The sequence below is a fragment of the Thermoascus crustaceus genome (assembly GCF_041956765.1).
Source record: "Thermoascus crustaceus strain CBS 181.67 unplaced genomic scaffold VTN00scaffold_6, whole genome shotgun sequence".
In the NCBI taxonomy this organism is placed as follows: domain Eukaryota; kingdom Fungi; phylum Ascomycota; class Eurotiomycetes; order Eurotiales; family Thermoascaceae; genus Thermoascus; species Thermoascus crustaceus.
In genome coordinates this window covers 288,314-310,224 of record NW_027192532.1, presented here as the reverse complement: position 1 = coordinate 310,224, position 21,911 = coordinate 288,314, and the positions used below count along the sequence as shown (strand labels likewise).

The 21,911-nt window shown below is 50.5% G+C and overlaps 6 protein-coding genes across 6 annotated transcripts; 2 read left to right on the top strand and 4 right to left on the bottom strand.

The window, feature by feature from the left end:
- Positions 1-258: 258 nt before the first annotated feature.
- On the top strand, positions 259-4,657 carry VTN00DRAFT_8479 (uncharacterized protein; the record flags this gene model as incomplete). The annotated part of the gene is made up of 6 exons (XM_069435337.1): positions 259-378; positions 1,400-2,303; positions 2,366-2,905; positions 2,961-3,014; positions 3,081-3,137; positions 3,198-4,657. The coding sequence occupies 6 exons, from the start codon at positions 259-261 to the stop codon at positions 4,655-4,657; spliced, it is 3,135 nt and encodes a 1,044-aa protein (XP_069285294.1).
- A 2,367-nt stretch (positions 4,658-7,024) lies between these two features.
- Positions 7,025-9,167, bottom strand: VTN00DRAFT_8478 (uncharacterized protein; the record flags this gene model as incomplete). The annotated part of the gene is made up of 4 exons (XM_069435336.1): positions 7,025-7,180; positions 7,273-8,758; positions 8,891-9,017; positions 9,152-9,167. The coding sequence occupies 4 exons, from the start codon at positions 9,165-9,167 to the stop codon at positions 7,025-7,027; spliced, it is 1,785 nt and encodes a 594-aa protein (XP_069285293.1).
- Positions 9,168-10,373: 1,206 nt separating this feature from the next.
- On the bottom strand, positions 10,374-11,492 carry VTN00DRAFT_8477 (uncharacterized protein; the record flags this gene model as incomplete). The annotated part of the gene is made up of 2 exons (XM_069435335.1): positions 10,374-10,742; positions 10,803-11,492. 2 exons carry the CDS (start codon positions 11,490-11,492, stop codon positions 10,374-10,376), a joined length of 1,059 nt encoding a protein of 352 aa, XP_069285292.1.
- A 2,802-nt stretch (positions 11,493-14,294) lies between these two features.
- Positions 14,295-16,255, bottom strand: VTN00DRAFT_8476 (uncharacterized protein; the record flags this gene model as incomplete). The annotated part of the gene is made up of 4 exons (XM_069435334.1): positions 14,295-14,620; positions 14,679-14,705; positions 14,767-15,333; positions 15,886-16,255. The coding sequence occupies 4 exons, from the start codon at positions 16,253-16,255 to the stop codon at positions 14,295-14,297; spliced, it is 1,290 nt and encodes a 429-aa protein (XP_069285291.1).
- A 338-nt stretch (positions 16,256-16,593) lies between these two features.
- VTN00DRAFT_8475 (uncharacterized protein) lies at positions 16,594-17,536 on the bottom strand (the record flags this gene model as incomplete). The annotated part of the gene is made up of 3 exons (XM_069435333.1): positions 16,594-16,632; positions 16,702-16,735; positions 17,343-17,536. 3 exons carry the CDS (start codon positions 17,534-17,536, stop codon positions 16,594-16,596), a joined length of 267 nt encoding a protein of 88 aa, XP_069285290.1.
- A 2,472-nt stretch (positions 17,537-20,008) lies between these two features.
- On the top strand, positions 20,009-21,461 carry VTN00DRAFT_8474 (uncharacterized protein; the record flags this gene model as incomplete). Its single annotated transcript, XM_069435332.1, has 4 exons — positions 20,009-20,596; positions 20,667-20,983; positions 21,060-21,333; positions 21,402-21,461. The coding sequence occupies 4 exons, from the start codon at positions 20,009-20,011 to the stop codon at positions 21,459-21,461; spliced, it is 1,239 nt and encodes a 412-aa protein (XP_069285289.1).
- Positions 21,462-21,911: the final 450 nt, after the last annotated feature.

The window sequence follows — 21,911 nt, the reverse complement described above, 5'->3', positions numbered from 1 at the left end:
CGTTGACTTCTGCGACCGCTTTCATCAGATACCCTTACTTTGTCGAGCTTCCGAGGAAAGGGGCACGCTTCAGCAACGCGCCGAGCGTGAATGCCGGCTTTTCGGACTCCAGAAAAGTGCTTTTTATGATGTCATGTGCTCGGTGCTATTTCCAGCTGCATCGACCGTGCCTTGCAAAGATAGATCTCTTGAGTTTCGGTATCTAATGGCGGGCTTTTTCGATTGTCTCTTGTTGTCTTTTTTCTTTTTTACTAAAAAATGGCGCTTTCTTCTCCGGACTTTGTCGCTTATGTTCTCCGGCTTCTGAATGGTGGCCCCTTATGGCTGCGCGTATCAGCAGGCGCAGGAGCTTTGAAGGGGGAGGGAGGAAGCCAAATGGTGGGCCTTCTTCGGGTGATGCTTGTTTTTGCACGGCACGCGTTACGGCGGTGCACGAAAAAAAAACGGTGACGGCGGTGGTATAGACGGGATTAATTGCATTGCATATGGCGTTAGCTTGAGCCGCGAAAAGAGTTCTCTGCATCGGGGTCCGTGGGGGGCGACATCATCTGAACATGGGATCTGTTTCTCTTCTTTTCGGACTCGTGGAGGATTGGGGGCTTGCTGACGCTCTATTTATTTGCTGGTCCGCAGACATCATCATCCATCATCATCCTATCTCAGATTTTCGGCACGAAGGGTTTTAACGCCCGTCTCCGCCCGTTATGGCATGGGTTATGGGAGTCTGGAGATCTCGACGTCTCGCGAGGAGAGAGCTCTCCGCAAAAAAAAGTTTGTTGTCTAAGTATCTCTGATAGCTGAATTGAATCGGGTCTTACTAGTATGTCTCAGTATCTCCACCAGTGTCTTCACCAGTAGGAATGCCATTCTGTAGATGTCTCTTCCCTTTAGTCACTTCCCGTAGTGGGAAGTTGATGGTAGATAATGATGGTAGATGTCCAGTGATTGGCTCAGTGAATCGTAGCAGATGTTAATGCTATAGATGTCTTTTCCCACCAGTCATTCATTCTCCTCCCTTGTAGTCGAGAGTCGACGATGGTAGGTCTTGTTGATAGAACTCAATGAATCAACGCTGTAGATCTTAGCGACAAGGCCTGTGAATGGCAACTCCCACCATATATAGAGCCGTGACAGCCCTCGGAGAGTTCTTCTTCCTCATCATCCTTCCCTGTGACTCCTTTCATCCTATGTGAAGCATTATCACAGCTGTTCCGTCCTGTGTCGGCGGCCTTCAGCTAGCGCACGGACCACATAGTCTTTGTATCTCGACGCCACCAGCTGCCTGTAGACAGAGAAGACATACAGAAATAGCAGCTTGTCTAGAGCTCTTTGTCTTATATTTTTATCATATTTTTATCCATCTTTGACCAAGATTGAGCTGTGTGCTGATGGTGAGGAGCTGCACATAGAGCACAGCAGCTCATTCGCTCGCACGGGTCTGGGCGCGTCTGATGGCAGAATCAGCAAGGCGGTCGAGCAGGACGTCTCGCCTTTGCTCGCGCCCATCACGGACGAGCATCTCCAGTCTGCATCTCCTCCGCCTCAGCATCCTCAGCTCTGCGGCGCTTTCGAGCCGGAACGCGACGACCACTTTGTCTACCCCAACGGTGGCTACTACGCCGGCTCGCGCCCTGACTTTCCCCTGCCCGCTTGTCGATATCCTCTTCCCCGTGGGATCCAGCTCCGTCTTCGCGAGCCCGAACCGGGCACTCCTGGAGGCCGTCAGCGCCACTACCTCGACAACCCCGAGTTCCACGTCCGTGGATTTTATACTGAGGCTGGATACTGGATCGATTGGGCTCCTTGCGACTACCTCCCCGCAGCGACAGACGCAGACGCAGACGCAGAGTCAGACTCCGACGACACCATGGCCGACGTCGAGAGCTCCGTCGCGGACGAGTCCTTCTCGCAGGCCGACGCCCAGGATGAGCAGCCCACGCACAGCATGACCGTCAGCGCGACCGTCGGCACCAGGCGCCAGGCCAACGGCACGATTGGCTCCGTCTACTCGGGCAACAAGATCCGGCATCTCAAGAAGGAGGATGGCATCCCCCTGTGGCGCAAGGACATCCAGTATCAGTTCCTGAAGCTCGTCTTCGAGGACAAGACGCCCGTGTTCACCCGTCTGTCGGACGGGCGCAAGGGCATGGACTTTGCGGACATTTACATCGATGCCATGGCCAAGAGTTCCAAGACGAGCAAGATCCTTAAAGATAAGCTCCAGAATGACAAGCAGGCGGCTATCAGCATGGCCATGGTCTGTCTGCTGGTGAACTTTGGAAGGATGAACACTACTCTCAATTGTGCGCTTTCCCCCTCCTATCACATCACTTCCATTGAAACAGAGCTGAGCTGACCATCCTAGTCTTCCCGGAGATGCGCGCCCAGCTACGGACCTACCACTCAATCCCCTCCCTGCAGGCGCACCAGGACCCCAACGCCTACAAACAGCTTCAGGATGCCCCGCGTCTGAAGTCAATCCTCAAGGGCGCATCCGAGGATACGGACCAGCCGAACACGATCGAGAAGATCAAGCGTCTACCTGTGCCTCGCACGAATCCCGTCAACCTTATCTTTGTCCTGTCGCAGTACGCGCCCAAGATCTCTGAGATGCACTTTTTCCCGCCGCGCGACTTCTTCGACCTCGTCATGCGCGCCACGCTCAGCAGCAGGAGCCGCGCGAGGGCGTTCCTCTGGCTGATGTGGTGGTACCTGGAGAGTGATTTCTCGCGGGAGGCTGCTTTGAACAACCCGTTTGGTCCGGGTCTCGAGGGCGAAGGAACGGGTGGTCTGCCTATCAAGGTCCCCGCCTTTGAGAGCCTGACGGAAGAGCAGGCGGACCAGGAGAATGTGGATACTCCGGAGGAGATCCAGTACGGAGAGCAGAAACGCCTGGAGCGGAAGCGTATGTTTGACACTTACATTGACATGGTGTATGTTTTCTTTCTGACCAGCTGTAGGCATCTTGGAAGAAGATGAACCGCTCCCTAGAGTGACGAAGCGCTCTAAGAAGAGTGAGTCTGAACTTCCGTCTCTTGTGACTTTCGTTGTATGGTTCTTTGCATGCTGACTTGCTCTAGGCATGGGAGACTACGGCTACGACGATGAAGCTGGTGACCTCTCTGTTCTTGCTTCAGGTAGGCAGCCTATGCTTATTGGATTTTTCTTTTTGTTTCTTTTCTAATCGTTTTTCCTAGCTCGCGGTGATAGAATTAGCTTTGGCGGCCGTAGCTCCGCCATGTCGACTCCGTTGCATCCCTCCTCAAGGCGTCTTGCACCAGATGACGATGAGGACTGGCAGACCCCTGGTCAGTCCGGTCGCGGACGTTACAAGCGCGTCAAGAGGGATTCTTCCCTGACTCGTTCCGCAGCTCAGCAGCGTCTGATCCTGAAGACGAAGATGGACCAGACTCCCGATACAGCGTCTCCTGCTCCTCCAGGCTCGGGTCATCCAATCTTGAACCAGTTCATCACGGAGCCCTCTATGTCGCACCCTCCAGCTCGCCGTCCTCGGCCTCTTACACAGCACCAGCTTGCCGTCGAGCAGAATCGCAGACACCGCGTCGAGTATCTGCTGGCCCAGCGCAAGAATGAGGCCTACAAGAATATCCGCGCTCAGCGTGAGACTGAGATCCCATTTGCCCGCTATGGCCGCTTGCTCCAGAGTCTCCCGGACGGTTACGACACGGAAGATGACGAGCACTCCTGGGGCAAAGGTGGTCTGGTCCCTAACCCGGAGGAGGAAGAGGACTTTGGTGAGTCCGCGAACTACTTCCTGTCGGTGATCCGCAAAGCCACCAGGAGGCTGGACCGTTGGGACTGGGAGGACGCCAACGGACCCAAGAGAGACCGCAAGAAGGAGAGAGAGGAGCGCCAGAAGGCATACCAGAACGGACTCCTTCTTGGAAGCAATCTGGACCTCGCTGCAGCGCGTGCCACTACTTCCTCCAGGGGCAGAGGCCGGTCTGGCCGCGGGAGACGCAAGACCGTCGGCTCAACGGCTAGCGCCACCACTACGCCCAAGAGACAGAACGGCCTCACTTTGCGCGGTGGCAGAGGCGGCCGTGGCCGTGGCGCTCGCGGTGGTCTTGCTGCGGCTACAGCCAGCGCTTCTACCCGCAACGGTCTCGAACCGCCATCTGACCAGCACGACCACAACCAGCTTTCGCCTGCGCCCGCATCGGAGGATGTCGACATCGAAGGCGAGGGCGAAGAGACCATGCTGGGCGAGGTCAGCGGGGAGGAGGACGAGTCCCATGTGCATCCATCTTCACGTGCACGTGGCCCAGAGGCAGACCTCCACGACGAACAAGGCTACGACGAGAGCTTCATGGGCGAGGGCGAAGCCGGTGAAGGGGATGTCGATGAAGACGCAGAGGCCCTTTCTTCTGAGAACGAGGACGAGCACGATGAAGAAGCTGACGAGGATGAGATCGATGACGCCGGAGAGTGCGAGGACATCGATGTCGAAGGTGAGGGTGAGGGCGAAGGCGACGAAAACTCTTCCACCTACGAAGGTGGCAACGGCTACGCGGGTAGCGAGGATACTGAGCCGGAGGCCGATGTGGAGGGAGATGTCGAAGGTGACGTTGAAGGTGAGCCTGAGGCTGAGGCTGAAGGCGAGGGAGACGAGGATGAGGTTATGGAGGATCAGTGAGATTGACGGCGTCCGATCGGGCAAAACAACCCTTGAAGGTATCTGATCTGGGGCTGCTGCCTATATGATGTACACGATGGAACTTTTCTTTTCTCTTCCCTTCGGCCTCTGGCATTTGTTTGATTATTTCATTTTTCTTCCTTTTCTGAATTGGAATGCCCCTACCCTCATCCTTGTGCTCTTACCCCCTACCCTTTACCCATCTGCTTCCCCTCCGTTTCTAATTGGCATACGAGGGAGATCCTGTCCTGTCCTGCTCGACGTAGCGGATTCAGCAGAAAGTCAGTCACGATCATCATCATCCTCCTCCTATTCTGGTTCTGGATGTATGTGTATCACTAGGTTAGCTAGCTAGCATGGTTTGTTTTTTTTTCCCTCTTCTTGTCTTTAGGGGTTTCTTTTTATTCTATTATAGGTCAGTCTTGAAAATGGAATGGAATTAAATCGGATCGGATAGGATCGGATGGAATGGAATATGCTTTTTCTGTCCTTTCGAAACTGCGTAACTGTATACAGGCATATATGACTATGAGATTGAGGATTGAGGATACCAGTAGAGTTGGACACCTGATACTGATACTGGTCTGATACCTGGGCATCCATCTTATTATGTCTTATGAAGTCACCATGTCATGTCATGTAATAATCAATGATCTTAAAAAAAATGAAACTCAAAAGAAGAAGAAAAAAATTAGTGAAAAAAAAAAAAAAAAAAAAAGACGAGAGTGGATGCCTGCAATGAACTGGTGTTTTAGGAGTTCTACAATAATCTAAAACCAGCGCCTTAGACCACTTGGCCATCTTGCCATTTACGCTTTACACTGATAAGTTATTACTTTAAAGAAGAAGCATGCAGAGCCATATTATGTATGTAGGTCGGTCTACCAAATCTAGGTAAACTATCTAAGCTTTATTTACATCTAAGAAGTTTTTTTTCTTTTTTTTGGATTAGATCAGATTAGATGTGTGTGTATGTTATACCCTTTAGATAAATACATGTGTTTTTTTTTTTTCTTGTTAATCAATCAGTACATATCAGTACATCTCAAGCCCAATCTAATCTGATGCTGAGTACCTAACCTTCTACAGCCGGCTCAGCTCAGCTCAGCCAGAAACTTTCAAGATTATATGTACATATATGTCATACAGTAGGTAGTTACGCGCACTGACTACCTACCTACCTACCTAAGACCCCAGTCACCCCACCTACCTTAGATACCTAGAATATAATAGAAGAACTCTATGTACCTATCTAGCAAGGACGCCCGGGCAGTTAGGTAGAGTGTAGACTCAATCAACCTTACCTTAGTTATCATGTACCTAGTAGGTACCTAGGTACCTACCTTGGTTAATCTAGAACTATGTCTATACCTAAGGTTAGAGTTAGATAGGTACCCAACCCTCAACCTCTTAGGCACTTCTATCTATCTGTCTATCTACAGTATAGGTAGGTAATAGGTAGGTAAAGAAAGAAAGAAAGAAAGAGAAGAGAAGAGAAGAGAAGAGATCGGTGTCTTATATACCTATGTACATATCTATCTATCTCCCTTTGATTGATCTATGGCCGAGATCAGATCTGTGCAGTAGATGAGAGAGAGAGAGAGAGAGAGAGACCGGGACGGGATGGGCGGGAGGAGTGGTGGCACTAGCCCCTATTCTATGCTATGCTATGCTATGCTATGTCCAAATGGAGTGAGTGTGAGTTATTCCGGTTCAGGTGGTTGGTTGGTCTGAGAGTCCGCTGGATGAGAACCGCGGAGTTCTACCTAGGTATGTATGTACATTACATACAGTAAGTATATAATGGACTTGTGTTATGCAGGAAGAAGGTTGGTGTTGATGGATTGATTGATTGATAAGTTATGGTTTTTTTTTATATTCCCTTTCTTTCTTTGAATACTTTCTTTTCATACTACACTCTCCTCTCTGTCTCTCTCTCTCTCTCTCTCTCTCTTTATCTCTTATATTCCCTTTTTTTCTGTTTCTTACTAAGTCGACCGACCTGACTCCCGACCGACCGACCGAGGCCCTGATTGATGTGATGTGATGTTGAATTCCATTTTTTTTATTTCCTTCCTCTTCTTTCCTCTCAGCTTTGCTATGTTAAGCTAGCTAGCATGTTACGTACAGTACATACATACAACAATCATCGATTCGGTGTCAAGACAGACAGGGATAAAAACAAACAAGATAAATAGATGCCATTGCATTCAACCGGGAGGTGTGATGCGGATATATATACTAGACGTACAGTATATCACGTATATCATCCTAGCTACCTGCCTAGCTAGAAAGAGAGAAAGTATGTAATGTGAGTAGGTGAGCTCTGCTCGATTCATCTCAGTTTTTAGTTTAGTTTCCGCCAGTTTAGTGGTGGAACAGGCGCACGCCCTGTTCGACGAAGACGATGCCGAGCTGCTCGGCCGTCTGGAACACGGCGCTGTCGTTCTGGCTGCCGCTGGGGGCGGCGATGTACTTGGCGCCGGAGCGGGCGGCGCGGAAGACGTTGTCGATGAAGGGGAACTGTTAGAAATAGTTAGCAGCTGTTTTTCCCCCGTCTTTTGGGCTTTATTTCTTCTATCTAAGGAAATAGGAGGGGCGTAGGGGTTACATACGAAAGCATCAGACGAGACAGCAACCTCGGTCAGCTTGCTGAGCCACTCGTTTCGCTCCTCCTGCGTGAACGGAGCAGGGACCTCCTCGAAGACACGCTCGAAGTCGGCCTTCTCCTGCTCGCTGCGGGGGATCTGGCCCGAGCAGAGCATGTCGATGGCGTTGCTCTTGTCGGGGCGCTTGGTGCCCTTCTTCCACTTGATGTTGAGGGCGCGCTCGTGGAAGCGCATCCACCAGTTGTCCGCCTTGTCGCCGGCCAGACGGGTGCAGTGGATGCGGCTCTGCTGGCCGGCACCCAGACCGATGACCTGGCCGTTGAGGGCGTAGCAGACCGAGTTGGACTGCGTGTACTTGAGGGCGATGGTGGCGACGGTGAGGTCGCGGAGGGCGGACTCGGGGAGGCTCTTCATTTCCTTCGGGGTGATGATGGTGTTGAAGGTCTTCTGGGGGGTGATGACGACGTCGTTGCGGTGCTGGGAGAGCTGGACGCCGTACAACGTGCGGGTCTCCATGGGGTCGGGAGTGTAGGACTCGTCCATCTGCAGGACGAGGTACTTGCCGCCTTTTTTCTTCGTGAGGAGCTCAAGCGCCTCGGGCTCGTAGCCGGGAGCGATGACACCGTCCGAGACCTCGCGGGAGATGATCTTGGCAGTCGGGACGTCGACGATGTCGCTGAGCGCGATGACATCTCCGAAGCTGGACATGCGGTCCGCGCCACGGGCACGAGCGTAGGCCTGGGCCAGGCCGGACGACTCGATGCCCTCGATGTCGTCGACCATGTAGACCTTGCGCTCCGTCTCGCTCAGAGGCACACCAATGGCGGCACCAGCGGGGGAGACGTGCTTGAAGCTGGCAGCAGCGGGGAGGCCAAGGGCCTGCTTCAGCTCCTTGACCAGGGGCCAGGCGTTCAGGGAGTCAAGCAGGTTGACGTAGCCGGGAGAGCCACCCAGGACCTTGAAAGGCAGCTTGCCCTGGACCATGTAGGCAGCGGCGGGCTTCTGGTGCGGGTTGGTACCGTAGCGGAGGGAGATGTGCTGGACACCGTCGCCGGCGTACTGCTTGCGGAAGAAGGCCGAGATGGCGTTGTCGTAGTCGGCGGTGTGCTCGAAGGCCTTGAGGGCGTACAGCTTGCGGCTCTGCTCCGTGATCTCGCCGGCCTCGAGCTCCTTGAGGAACTCCGGGTAGTCCTTGGGGTCGGAGAGGATGGTGACACGGGAGTGGTTCTTCGCAGCAGCGCGGAGGAGGGTCACGCCGCCGATGTCGATCTCCTCGACGGCCTCGGGGATGGTGACGTTGACCTTGGCGATGGTCTCCTTGAACGGGTACAGGTTGCAGACGACGTAGTCGACCTTGGAGATCTTCTGGTCGGCCAGGTCCTTCTCGTCGGACTCGATGTTGCGGGCGAGGATACCGCCGTGCACGGCGGGGTGGAGGGTCTTGACACGGCCGCCCAGCATCTCAGGGGCATGGGTGATGGCCGAGACGTCCCTTTTCACAGTCAGCTGGCCGTGTTCTCGTCGCAGACATGATTGTGTATAGCCTGTCGAGCCAGACGTCCCGTCATGGCGTCGTCTTGATATCCGGATGGACAGCGGGCAGGACGCCCATGGAGACACTCACTCAACCGGAAAACCCGCCTCCCGGATCAGCTTGGCAGTACCGCCGGACGCGAGCAGGCGGACATTGTGCTTGACTAGGCCCTTGGCCAGGTCGAGCAGGCCGGTCTTGTCGTAGACGGAGAGGATGGCTGTTGGATCCCGGCGTTAGTCAAGTAAGCAGACAGGACATAACGAAGCCAATTTTCAGAGACATAGAAATTTATGACATTGGGTCATTTCCCAGCCAAGAAAAATAAGAAAAAAAATAGAGACAAAAACATACCTGACTTCTGCTCCATAGCGAACAGAGCGTATGACTATAACAAACGGATATAAAAAAAAAGGTGGATAGATAGATAACCAAGAACAACCACAGACCAACCGCAAGTCAATCAGTCAGTCAGTCGATCAGAGAGAGCAGATCTTCCCAATTCCCAGCTGGGTATACGAAGAGAGCAGCCCTCTGGGGGATCAATGGCGGGACACAACGAGAGTAGATATCAGTCACCTTCGCCGGCCACCGCGGGGTCGCCGCACTCGTGAAAATCCGCCCGATTTTTCTTCCTGGCCCCCCTCCCCGCACCATTCCGCTTTCGATCTAGCGCATTCCCCTCGCTCCGTGACATCACCCCGGTCACATGATGCATACATATCACCTGACAAGCTGACAAGGAAATAGTCGGTGGTCACATGACAAGCGCACACATCAAAACTTTATCCCGCGCTTTTCCTTTTCTTTTTCCTTTCTTTTTTCCTTTTTCCATGAACAACGCAAACAATCAACATTCTTCTCAAAAAGCGTTCCTACGAGGATGTCTTTCCCACAAAGAAGATAGCCCATGACGTACGGAAATCGTCATAGAGAATGGAGATCAAAGTGTGTCGATCTTGGGTGCAGTGCCTGACTTGGCCCCGGGTTTCTCAGAAGTCCGGGTCCGGTGGAAGGGATTGCAATGATTGATTCTACAGTTCCATGTCTCATCTACCGCTAATGTATTCTCCTGCTTTTATTGTACCCCGGGACTTTTATATATCTGTCTTCGGGGAATGGGTGCAAGGTGCAGGAGTAGGGTAGTTTTGAGCTTTTTTTTTCTGCGTAGACAAACAAGCTCTTGCCAGCCGTAGCCTCGAAAACCTCGGCTTTCCAACAATTTCAACTTTGGAATCTCAGGATTTGAATCAAAATTCAAAGCCTTAATTGCACTGTAGTAAGACTTTGAAGTCTTGAAAGTCGAATCCTGAAATTTGGAACTTGAAGAAAGGCGCGAGTCGAATTTCTCTAGCATTGCATGCCTGGACGATATTCGTCTCTCCTCTTTTTGTAAATATACGGCAGCTATATCAAACACCGTTTACGGACGGATGACCTGCATCGACATTGCGACATGCGCACGTAGCTCGTTCACTGCGAATGTTGAATAATAAAACCATATCGTATAATCACAACCGAGAACCTGGTTCCCCGGACGATACGTTTTTTCATCTTTTTATCTCGGCCATCCTGTTCATTCCGTCTTCAGAAACTGTTTTCGTGCTCCTCCCAGTGCAAGCTGCCGCCCGATGTTTCCAAAGCAGACGCACGCGCAGAACAGCACACTGGCGATCCACGTTCCCACCGCGATACTCTCCTGCGACAAGCCGACCTCGAGCTCATACGCCTCTCCCGGTCCGGGGATCGTGATCTTGGTCGAAGGACTCGTCGGGGCAGGCACGATCTCTGGGTTGAGTCCCAGAATGGTGCCCGTCCCCGCCAGCCCGACCAGCGTCGATAGGATGAAGCCCGGCTTGGAGCGGTCGACCAGGTACCACAGCACAGGATTCACCAGGGCCAGAGTGAGCGACGCCTGCGCCGTAGATTGCCAAGGAAGTCTCCGCTGTGATGATTGTCAGCACTGGAATTTAACCAAGAGGAAGAGACTGCAGTGCAAACTTACCAAGGCAAATGCGATGCCGACAAAGGCACCAACACTACGAACCACCGGGTTCCACCGTGAAGAGGGGCGATCTTCGTTGTTCTTTTCGCCCCTGGAACTCAATGGTCGCTGGGAGGCCTTCTCGTTGCCCACAACATCGTCCCACAGCACGTCAAGCCAGGGAAGCACACTTCCCAGAGCCACACCCGCAAAGCCCCAGAAAACCACATACTGCCACGAATAGCGATTGATATTTTCCATTTTGACGGGTGTGATCCAATGGTTTTCGTGCAAGTGAGCTATGATGGTTCCGTAGGCGACACCGAAGACAAACAGCAGAACGCTCTTCAGCGCATTCGGTAGCACAATCCCGCGGAACCCGCTGCTTCGCCGCGAATACAGCCTCTCCAAGCCAGGCTTCTCCTTCTCTGACAGCGCTTCAGTATTCGCGTTAGGCTCAGTGCCCCAGGGGGTCGAGTCATCGCGTGAGCCCTCAAATGCGGTCGGAGAATATATGCCAAACAATGTGGAGGAGGTCAAGTTCAGGATGGAACCAGTGCGGCTGACTGAGAATCCGTCCTTTGGATTGAGTAAATCCGGGTTCGACGGCTCCGCATTGGGCGAAGAAGGTTCGGGAGAGTCAGTGGGGGATGGTGCGAGGTCGAAGGCTCGACGCGGGATGGGACGAAGGAGGGGAGGATTTTCAGGCATCGTGATCGTAGCCGGAAAAAGAAGGCTGAATATTTCAAACAGATATCAATGTTTCGGAGCGGTGGGTTGTCAAGGCAGCATTCGACTGCCAGCTGCAGGACGTTTTCGAAAAAGAAAAAAAAACTCAAAACGATAACAGACTTGCAGAAAGCACACAGATTCCGTATGCACGAGATCCAGAGCAAAACCCACAAAGGTTTTCGTGCCCACGGCGAGTGTTTGGAGAAGGGATGAAGTGCCTGGACGGCGGCGGGGAGTGTCAACAGCTGTCCTCCGCACTGAACCGCGGTCCCTGAGACAGAAGTTTCAGCGCGACTCGGAATTTCGAAGCGGCTGGGAGAGAATAGTGGAGCCCTGGAGACTGTGGGAGGGCGCTATTGATCCCCGGCTGGTCTGGGGCAGAAACACCTGCTCTTGACTAGGGCGGGGGAGGCTGGGAGATGTCCGCGTCCCGACGTGTCCGCCGTCCCCCGTTGGGTAGCAAAGCCAAGACAGGCTGTCTGCTGATGGGAGTGATCAATGACCTGGTTTAAATACGGATATGATTTATTGATGGCAATAGATTCTGATGGATCATGAAAGAACGACCGAAGTAGCTGTTGAGAAGAGAGAAGAGAGATGAGAGCGGTGGGAGGAGAAGAGAGCACACGAGTGTTTGCATGTTGCTGCCGTCACATGCGGCGGCTCCAGGGGTACAGCGCACCGCCTGTCTCTCGTGGCCCCAACGCTTCCTCTCTTCCCCCCTTCTCATCGACTTCTCATCTGCATCCGCTCAGCGGTGCTCCTGGTTTTACAAATCCAGACCATCTTCCATCGCCACAGTCCAGTGTTCTGAATCCGGGTCTGATACCTAGGTGCAGTACTTAGATATTTGTGCGGAATACAAATCCTCCGCACATCTGCAGAGGATCTGCCCAGTTGCTCGTCCCCATTGGATTGTCAGACGTCACTCCGGCCAGTCAGAGCTTCGTCCTCAACGCTCATGCTCACCAGACGTGGCGTGGTTCTAGCCCTATCAGAGCCGGGGCTGGCGCGGCCGCGATGCTTAGCTACAGCTCTCAGCGTCCTTTGTTTCGACGTACTGAACGATCTTCACAACCGACGTTTTCTTATTAGTTGCTCGTCTTGGCCGGGTTGCCAATTTATGAAACAAAACAGGTTATCCTGGTGACGTTGGATATTCTTCTTATCCCAATTTGCCGTTGACACCGTCACTGCCACCTGCCACCCTCTATATAACCCATTCATAACTAGGGAAAAGATGCTCAACGGCATGTTTTACTTCTCAGGCAAGACGTAAATCCTAAGCACCCATGCCTTTTAATATATAGCTGTCAGACAGTTAAAAAGGCAGCACCACCAGTTCAGTTCATCATCCAAGCTTGCGAACGCACCCCTGTTAAATAGTAAGCTCGCTCAATCAAGGCTTACTCCTTCTGGTCATGTGAGATAGGTGGCTCGTCCTCTGTGCCAGGGCTTCACCCTGCAGGACCCGACCCCTGCTCCCTGTTAGGGACCCTCATTCCTCTCTGGCCGGGGTTTTATATAAAGAAAGATTTTGTAGAAAGTGAGATTTGAACCCTAGACAAAGCCAGCCCAGATCGAAATGTGACAGAGGGGAGGGGATGCCGAAGATATGGCAGTAGTGTATATGTAACTTAATGTGAGTGCTCTCAGGTCTTGTATCAAGATCTTGATGTGTATGCATAGCAGTCCTGGATTCTTCAGCTGGCTCAAAAGCTGCAGTTTTAATCTTAGATGCATGCTTAGGGAGGATCTATTGGATTTACTGCGTACTTTCACTCTTTCCGCTACTGTTTTATTTATAGTGTCAGCTTCGCTCGCTGGAGTGTAGGAAGGGTAGATGGATGTTCAACTACGCTACTACTACTACACCACACCACACCACGCCATGACTATATACTAAGGAAAAATAAAGCAAAGAAATCAATGGCTCGAAATAACCCCTCCCCCCCCCCCCCCCCAAAAAAAACGAGCAAAGAAAAGCAAAAGGCAAAAAAAAACCTACAACCAACAAGATAAGAAAGACAATAGAGATATAGAAACGCTTTAATGGATCAAAAGCAAGAGGGGCAAAAACAAAAAAACCTACAACAGACGGGATTCGCTGGTGGTCACCCACCCAACTACTAACCGCCCGGCGTGTGGCTTAAGTACGGCTGAGCGGACGGGAAGCCCTGTTTTCCACACCCTATGGTCGTAGGTACTATCTTCTGTCTTGAAGTGGGTTTTATGTGATGAATAATGCGTTGGTCGAACATGGTAATATACACCACAGAGGGCCGCCAATATGCGCTGTCTGGAAGAGGGAAGAAAAGACAGTTAACACGGGCAGCACAGAGTACAGACTCCATTGCAAGTTGCAATCAATGATACTTAGAATATTTCCACCAACAGGATCACCGTTGCAAGAAACGGTGGAGGAAAAGATGTGCTGGAACATCTGACCCCATTTCTGTCGTCGCCCTCCTCTACCGGACTCATATGTGAATATGGAAAAGTTCCTCGACCATCGAAAAGAAGATGCCGGAATGAAGCAAGTCCAGTTCCCAGAATGAACATATCTATCTGTTCTCCTTCATTAGTTGTCTGCTTAAAGATTTCTTGTTTATTTGACTTCCATGTGCTTATTGATCAACATACATAGCTATCTTGCCGCATGTACCAAATTTTCCATCACCTCCAGCGTCGGGCCTGGAGAGTCCAAAGCCGCAGAAGATCATATTAGTACAGAAAAGAAAAAGAAGATAAACTGCTTGATTTCACTACTTGCCTTATCATTCATTTATGATTCGAATTCAAATACGCTGCAAAGTCCGGGCCGATTTCGTCCGCAAGCTTCTGTGTCCTCTCAAGGTATGGCGCAGATACTTCATCAACGCGGGCACCTGCCGCAAGTAGCAAAGCAACTAGTCTCTTTGTTTTTAGTAAGTCAATGTATCGAGATTGATAAGCGAGGGCCATAAATAGAGCTCTGCTATGCACGTCCCTGCCGACGATGTTGGGATCCGCGCCGGTATCAAGGAGTATCCTGACAACGTCCTCATGACCATGTGTAACTGACTTGGTCAGAGCATCTTCGTATTCTGAAATAGTATCGACGCCTTCTGCATGATTCAACATAATGGAGAGTATTCAAATTTGCACCACTCCGGAGGAGAATACTGACAATATTCTTGTAGCCATGCGAAGCTGCTGCAGTTAGAGCAGTGCGATAATAATGCCTTGTAATAATGTTGGTATCTGCACGCACCCTTGAGAAGGATCGTTACAATCTCCTCATAGCCATGGGAAGCTGCCTGAATCAGAGCAGTAGTTCCATTGCTGTTGTTGAAAATATTTGGATCTGCACCGCTCCGAATAAGAGTATTGACAACATCCTTGTGACCTTTTAAAGCCGCCGCAGCCAGGGCAGTGTCGGCATATTCTCCTCTAATATTGACATATGCGCCATAGTCAAGAAGTATATTGACATCTGCACCGCTATGAAGGAGCATATTGACAATGTCCTTATGGCCCTTTGCAACTGCTGCAGTTAGGGCAGTGCTGTATCCTGTTGTACAATTGACATATGCGCCACTTTCGAGAAGAATCTTGACAATATCTTTATGGCCTTTTAAAGCTGCTGCAATCAGAGCATTGAGATGTGCTCCCATGGAATTGGGATCTGCACCACTATCAAGAAGCATATTGACGATGTCCTTATGGCCATATGAAGCCGCTGCGGTTATGGCAGTGACATGACGCTCTGAGATAAAATTGATATCTGCACCCTTCTCAAGAAGCGACTTCACAATATCCTCATGACCATGTGAAGCTGCTGCAATCACATTAATTACACTTAATGTCCTCACTGAGACCGCACGCCCCATAACCCTGGTAAGTACCTATTTAAACTGACTGCGACCTTTGAGCTCCAACAGATAAGATGCTTCAGGGCTCAACTCGCAACAATGTAGAATGATATGTCTCTGAGAGAAATGATTCTGACTTCTTTATCCAATCCAAGCCAAATATGAACTTGTGATAGGTTGTCATATTTTATTTGAGATTGCTAATATGCATTCCTCTAATAATATCTGATGAGCTGAGAAAAAAAAAATCCGGGACAACTAGATTGAGCAGTAATTGATTGCCATTTCCCTTGAACTGAGCCTTTTGACGTATAAGCCCGTAAAGTTCTCTATGCATGTTGTCGAAAAGGAACAGGTTCCCTCACTTCCATCGACGTAAAAGTATAGCGATAAATCGACACATCCGCGCTTGCATGGACCAAACCCATCGCCTCTGCTTCTGCACCGTCTGTCTGTTCTATCTCTCTTTCTTCGTCGGCTGCTTCTGTTTTTCCCGCTCCTTTGTCTTTCCCCATTACACCTCGCCTCTTCTTCTTCTCCTTCTTCCTTGTGATTATACGAAGGAGGATAAGGTAGAACCTCCTCCCACATTACCGGCTTCAAAGCCCCATCTTCATCACCCAGCGGCGGATGACACGCCGCACTGATAGCGAAACTGCAATTCGCAGCCAGCGGCATCCGAGTCGGAAACCTCCTGAATCCCAATCCGACCAGGATAACAAACGCTAAATCTCCAAATGAAATGGTAAAAATCATCCCTATCGGCGACACGCCGCACGTCGAGATCATATTCGCCTCATCTACGAGACCGGACTGATCGTACTGGATGATGCGAACGTAGAAGACACTGAGGGAGACCAACCAATGCAGGAGAGCGGAGAATGCCATCAGTGGTATACTGTATGCCTACGGCAAACTGAGGAAATAAGTCGAACGCTGAGTGCCCTCCGGCCAGGAAACACGCAAGGGCTTTCTTCGGATTGCGTAGCTGCTAAACTCAGCTGCGGCAAGCATGCAGGTGAGCAGTCCATTGCCGAGGTAGTAAAGGAAGGATAACATCAATTGTGGAGTATTAGCAAGAAGGACCATTGGAATTAAATTGGATGTGTCCGGACATATAGCGGACCAGAGTCTCGGGTCGAACTGTACCAAAGCCCAGACTCCAAAGCGCGTGAATGTTAGCGTCGGGGAGGTAGTTGTTGTTGCTGAGGTCAGAGACGACAGAATTAAATATCATGCCGGCTGTGATAATGCAGGCTATATACCTATGAAAGTGAATAGGTCAGCGTGTCGTTGTCGAATGCGAGTGTAGAGGTATGACGGATATCTCCTACAAGAGCAAGAACAGAACCCAGAATCGGCGGTCGACTGCTTGAAATCAGCGTTTGCGTGATGGTAAAACCCCGGGGGACACCACCCTGGCAGAGTGGAAACTGACGTCTCGAGAGGCCATAGACATAGGAGAAGTAGAGCGTGATTTATCCCCGAGAAAGACTCTCGCCAGTGGAATGGAGAACAATTGTTGGAGTCCCGAACTGTACTTAGAGCCATAAATAAACCATTTTGCAGCCCTTTTATCCATCCAGGAGCAGCATAACGTTGTCGGATCTGGAGTTCTGAGAAATGAAGCGATAGCGTCGCCAACTGTGAATAGTAGATTCTTCCGTCGCTGCTGGATAGTGAACAGCATACAGATGACCTTGACGACATTGCATCCAATGACAGCCAAACAGATTGGGGGGCTGTACATCAGTCGACAATGTTCCTCGACCTTTTGACTCAGACAATGGTCAATTGGGTAATCCGGGTCGGCCCAGTAGCACAAACGGAGTACGAGTCATATATTCTTATTTGTGAGAGAAAAGATGGGGTTTTCCAGGTTATTCCCGGTAGTGATATCCAAAGGTGGTCAGCGGTCTCGTGAAAGCCAGTGCTAAGGACCTCTCCTAGGATAGAGATATCCACTCGAACCGACAAGGGCAACGAGGAATCCTTGATGGCAGTGTAATTCTCTGCTGTGAAAGTAAATGATCCATCTAACGCGGCCACAACGATGCCATATCCCGTGAGGTCCTCCGCGGCTACTGACGAGGCATTGACAGCATTCAAGACAGAGGATTGACCGCAGTGTGATGATTGAAAGCTGTAGCCTTCTAACGCCCCACACATCCAACTGAAAGGGTCCTCGAAATCATCTCGGGAGACTGGCGGACCCCCAGAGACCCTGGTGAGCTGATAGAAGAATTGTCCGTAACAAGGAGAACAGTCCGTCGGTCAGAGAGATACTGGACTTTATATGCTTTGATGCATGCTTCTTTGCTGAGGACCTCGAACTCATTTGCTGAATACATGCTCTGGATGTTGGCAAACTGTCCCGACAAGGCTCTCATAGCAAGCTTCAGAGGACGCATTTGCCGTGCCTAAGAAGAACATGTCGGGAGGAACGACAACAACGCCGTATGCATTTGATGCCAGGGTTGAGAACACTGCTGAGTTATAACTGTAGTATAAGTAACAATCAGCACACACTTCAGTTCAAACGGTCTCTTGCAGAGAGATGTTCCCACGTTAAATGAATAGGAATGGAGCTGATAAACAGTAAAACAAAAGAAATACTTGTGTCGACCCCATAAATCTCAAGTTGCTGATACTAGGCGTCCCAATCTCAACCCACTTCCCAGCGCCATGTACCCGATCGACATCTTCACGAGAAGAGGCACTCAAGCATTGTATGCAGTAATTACTGGCCCCTAAAAGGACCGTGCCGAAAATGTTGATGGTGAGATGTAAGCCAGTTGACCACCTTTTCGCCCGTCCGCAGTCGCCATCGAAGAGTGTTTCTGCATCGAAAGACTCAGCGCGAGACTTTCTATGTGCACGCAAAGCAGCGATGGCGGTTAGAAGAATGTTCAGGAAAAGAATGATGACCGTTGCAGCGAGGCAGATGGAGGCGCCGTGTATACATTCGTATCCTGTTCGTGGTCTTTTCTTGTCGGGGTTGGGTTGACTTTCAGCATCATCGCCGTGTGATGCTATGTTTTCTTTTTGCGATGATTCCCGATTGTGGAGAGCAGATAATTCAACGCCATCTTCTTCTAGATCTCTGGGTTTCCATCCACTTCATCTGAAGCCTGAACATTCTGGAACTTCTGTCTTCGAAATAATGAAAGCCCAGAGATGCGACCCATTAGAGATCTCCGTTCAACATTTCGTTTTGATTCTGTTTGCGAATTTGGCCCCTCAGCACCATCCTTAGATGAGTTGGCTTCAACCATCGGGATCACCTGATTAGCCCGGCAATCACTCGATTTCAAGTCTCTCCAGGAAGTCTTTCGCGAGATAAATCACGTTATAAACATTTTATTTTCTCTTGTATTCTGCAACCATGATATTATTAGCTCTAGGCAATTGAATTATTTATGTTTTCCTAAATCAACCAGCGCACGAAGCCTGGTGGCGCAGCGCGACAATCATGAGCAGCGAATGAGATCTGCACCGCGAACTGCTTTGGTTAATACCTCCTGATCACTGTTGTCCTTGAGAGATTGGTTGCCCATGGAAATATGCCTAAGCTACGATTACTCCGCCTTGAAAACGTGGCTTTGTCGTTCCTATTGAGAAACCAAGTTAGAAGATGTCAGCCGAATATTACCACTATAACCTAGTGGTATGCCAAGAGACCTATCAGCCTAGTCAGCGCACGCCGATTCGGATCTGCAGAAGGTCATGATCCCTGCAATAAAGGAATCATACTGTCTATACCCGAGACTGCCTATTTTCCTTTATTATATCCTTTCATATTTCATGAAAGGTCTCGGGATCATTAAACAAAGAAATATTCGGAAGGTCTTAACCCCTAATTCCATGGGATAAATAGTCAGTTAGTTAGGTAGATTCGAATAATCAGAGCTTTCATCATCATACCTTCGGATTACTAGGTTCGCGCAGTCTGACAGAAGACCAGCTAATTTCAGATGATATATACGGAGTATATCGCAAGGAAGAGAAGAAGCAGGTCATAAACACAAGGGCTCGCGGCGAAAATACAGCCGGCATCCGCTTAGTCATTTAATGCACTATTTAGTACATATCGGCTGCTTCATCACAACACAAGCCATCTTCTCTGATGTCCGCAACGGCTTCGGGAATACCCCGTTACGCCCCTTCAGGTCCTGTCATCCTCCTGCCAGTTCTGTTTCAGTCATGGATACCAGGCTGTATCGGCCAAATGGATCAGTTTAGCAGCCCCTCTGCATCAACCCGAGGTCCAAAATCGAAGCCATGTACGGGTTTAGTACACAGGACTATTGGCGGTTGACATCCTCGTCCACATGGATCTCCACAATGAATCCCTGTATTTCCCTGTGATCACGGCCCCGCATGTGGGATCCCAGGCGTCTTGGACCATGTCCCACTGGCTTGAACAAGGGTCCTGATCCGGGGCCCCACGCCCAGAGACCAGAGCTTCGGGGAGGAAGGGTCAGAGTCAGACAGCTGGTTCAAGGGTGTATTTAATGGGTGCTGCATGCTGTAGTCAATTGGTTCTCCCGAGAACTTTTTGCAATCTGCCCGATTTCACCTTGCATGCTATGTTCCCAATCATCATAACTTAGGGGTTACAGCTAGAAAACACCGAAAAATATGGCTCCCAAAGGTGGCTCCCTGTCCAAAGTCGTCGTCGTCGGCGCTGGGCCCTCTGGACTGCTACTCTCGATCCTTCTCGCCAAACAGGGGATCAATGTCGAGTTGCTGGAAGCAACAGAGAAGCTGGATGAGCAGCCCCGGGCTGCCCATTACGCCTCACCGGCAGTGTATGAGTTGCGTCGAGCTGGGGTCCTCGATGATGTCGCCGCTAAGGGTTTCAAACCAAATGATTTCTGCTGGCGGAAACAGGATGGCACTTTGATCGCTGGTATGTCCTTTGCCGCATTGGGACCAGACCACCCGGAGCGAATGGTGGTATTGCCGCTGGACCGGCTTGGGAAGATCCTATATGCCCATCTTCAGCGGTACCCAACCGCGAAGGTGAGATGGGGACACCGTGTCGTAGATATCGGCCAGGACGAGAACAAGGCGTGGGTACAGGTTGAAACGGCTTCGGGGCCGCAGAAAGTCGAAGCGGACTATATCATCGGATGCGACGGGGCCAATAGTCAGATTAGACGGTCACTTTTCGGCGATATGAGCTTTCCTGGTGAGACGTTGGACGCGGCGATTATAGCAACAAATGTAAGCTTCACTTACTTTACCAGTGGGGGGAAAACAAAGAAACGTATTAGTTTCTAATTTCATGGCCTAGGTATACTACGACTTCACAAAATACGGCTATTGGGACACCAACTACATCGTCCACCCCAAGAACTGGCACATGGTCGCCAAGATCGGCAACGACGGCCTTTACAGAGTCACCTACTCCGAAGTCCCCGGCCTCACTGCAGAAGAGTACAGAAAGCGACAGCCGATGAGATATGAGGAGATCCTCCCCGGCCACCCAAAGCCTGGTGACTACAAAATCCTGAACATCAGCCCGTACAAGCTCCAGCAGCGGTGCGCTCCGAAATTCCGCGTTGGCAGATTCATCCTTGCAGCCGATGCTGCGCATCTCTGCAACCCATTGTAGGTGTCTTCTCTTCTTTTTGATGCTATATGCTTGGCAGTTACTGTACGTCCACTAACCAGCATCCTTTCCCAGCGGCGGCCTAGGACTCACCGGCGGAATCGCCGACGTAGGCAGCCTCTACGATTGCCTGATGGGGATCCACCGGGGTCTCGCCGACGACAACATCCTAGACAAATACGCCGAGATCCGTCGGAAGATATACCAGGAGATCATCGATCCCACGTCGCGGGAGAACTTCCGCCGGCTCTGGGACCAGGATCCGGAGACGGCCCGGGAGAAGGATGAGTTCTTCCAGATCTGTCACAGGGCGGAAAAGGACGAGGCGCTCGCAAAGGAACTAGCATTGGTACGTAGCTCCATAAATACCTGAGCGCGGTAGTGGACCATGAAGTCTACTGACTGAATGAAAAACAGGGTCTGAACGTCCTCCGACACGACTTCACCCAGTACTATGCCAACAAATCTTCCCTCTAAACGAACAGACACTTGGTGACTTTGAACCTAAAAACGGCCCGCTGCACAATACCAGGACTTGCCCCCTGCTGTCGACGGTGATGTAGATAGGAACTCGTTAACGATAACAACATACATACATACATACATACATACATACATAGGAATAAGCAACTTCTGTATCAATCAATAAGAATTTATTTACAAATGAACGGACACATGTACATACAGCACCGTACAATACAATAAAAAAGAAATCACCCTGACTTGCAGGGAACCAAGGTGATTAGTTATTTGATTTTTCGTATTAAAAATTTTACAAAAAAATTCCTGTCTGCCAAAAGAACGGGTGAGACTCAGTGTATGTACATGTACATACTGCAGGGGAATACAGAAGCCCCTATTTAAGTTCGGATCCAGTTGACAGAGTTGCTTATAGTACTAAACTACAAAATCCTTTTTTTTTACTTG